The sequence below is a fragment of the Phaseolus vulgaris genome, chromosome 1 (assembly GCF_051622355.1).
Source record: "Phaseolus vulgaris cultivar YP4 chromosome 1, ASM5162235v1, whole genome shotgun sequence".
Lineage (NCBI taxonomy): Eukaryota > Viridiplantae > Streptophyta > Magnoliopsida > Fabales > Fabaceae > Phaseolus > Phaseolus vulgaris.
In genome coordinates, this window is record NC_143498.1 from 42,781,584 (window position 1) to 42,782,760 (window position 1,177).

General features: G+C 38.2%; 1 protein-coding gene across 1 annotated transcript; it reads left to right on the top strand.

The window, feature by feature from the left end:
• Positions 1–209: 209 nt before the first annotated feature.
• On the top strand, positions 210–957 carry LOC137814159 (dirigent protein 22). The gene has a single exon (XM_068616750.1). The coding sequence runs from the start codon at positions 231–233 to the stop codon at positions 807–809; it is 579 nt and encodes a 192-aa protein (XP_068472851.1). The 5' UTR covers positions 210–230; the 3' UTR covers positions 810–957.
• Positions 958–1,177: the final 220 nt, after the last annotated feature.

Below are 1,177 nucleotides of genomic sequence, written 5' to 3' on the forward strand. Positions count from 1 at the left end.
AAAAATATACTTTGATAATCTATATGGAATTATATACAACTCTTTTATGTTCTTTTGACGTGTTTAGATTTAGTTATGTAAACTTAGATTTAGATGGTTGTTTTAGTTGTCAAAACTATAATTTTTGTTGGTTTAACTGTTCTTCCAGTTCATTGGTTCCAACTCTGCACTCTATAAATATCTAATAAAAAGTTTATTCCTCGTACATTTTACTTTCCTCTCTCATTGCAATGGCCAACTCCAAGAGCCTCACAGTCATTTTCACCGTCATTGTTCTTAACCTGTTTTTCTCATTGGCCGTCACAAAATCCACTACTTTCTACCGAAACCTATCTCCCAAGTCTTTGGGACTCAAGAAGGAGAAGCTCAGCCACCTTCACTTCTTCTTCCACGACATTGTCAGCGGCCCAAACCCCACCGCCGTCAGAGTGGCGGAGGCCGCCTCCACCAACTCTTCCTCCACGCTCTTCGGATTCGTAGCGATGGTCGACGACCCATTGACCGTGGGCCCCGAACCCGGATCCAAACTCGTGGGAAAGGCCCAAGGAGTATACGGCTCAGCAGCCCAAACAGAAACGGGTCTGTTGATGGTAATGAACTTGGTGTTCACGGAAGGAAAATACAATGGCAGCACGCTGAGCTTGTTGGGGCGGAATGCGGTGTTCTCCACCGTGAGAGAAATGCCAATCGTTGGAGGAAGCAAGGCTTTCCGGTTCGCACGTGGGTATGCTCAGGCGAAGACTCACACGTTTGATCCTAAGACTGGGGATGCTGTAGTGGAGTACAACGTCTACGTCTTCCATTATTAACCAACCAATTCTTGATGATATAGCATCCTTTAACTTATTCTCTCATGTTTCTCATCTTTGCTTCTTTGTTCCATGCTTTCCAAATAAGAAAGTGTTGCTTTAATTAAATATATAATAATAAGATGGTTTAATTAAGTTTTATATTAAATTTTATAATATCTTATGTATTTTAACATCTGAAGACACTGTAACCAGCCAGGTAACAAAACAAAATAATAAATATGTCACTTGTTTAATGAAAAAGTTAAACAGATTCAATTATAAAAATTTACAAATTTTAAATATTTGATAAATTAAAAAATTTAATAGAAACATTGTGCCATAAAAAATAGACTCAATTTCTCGTATATCACTATTTACACTTTTAT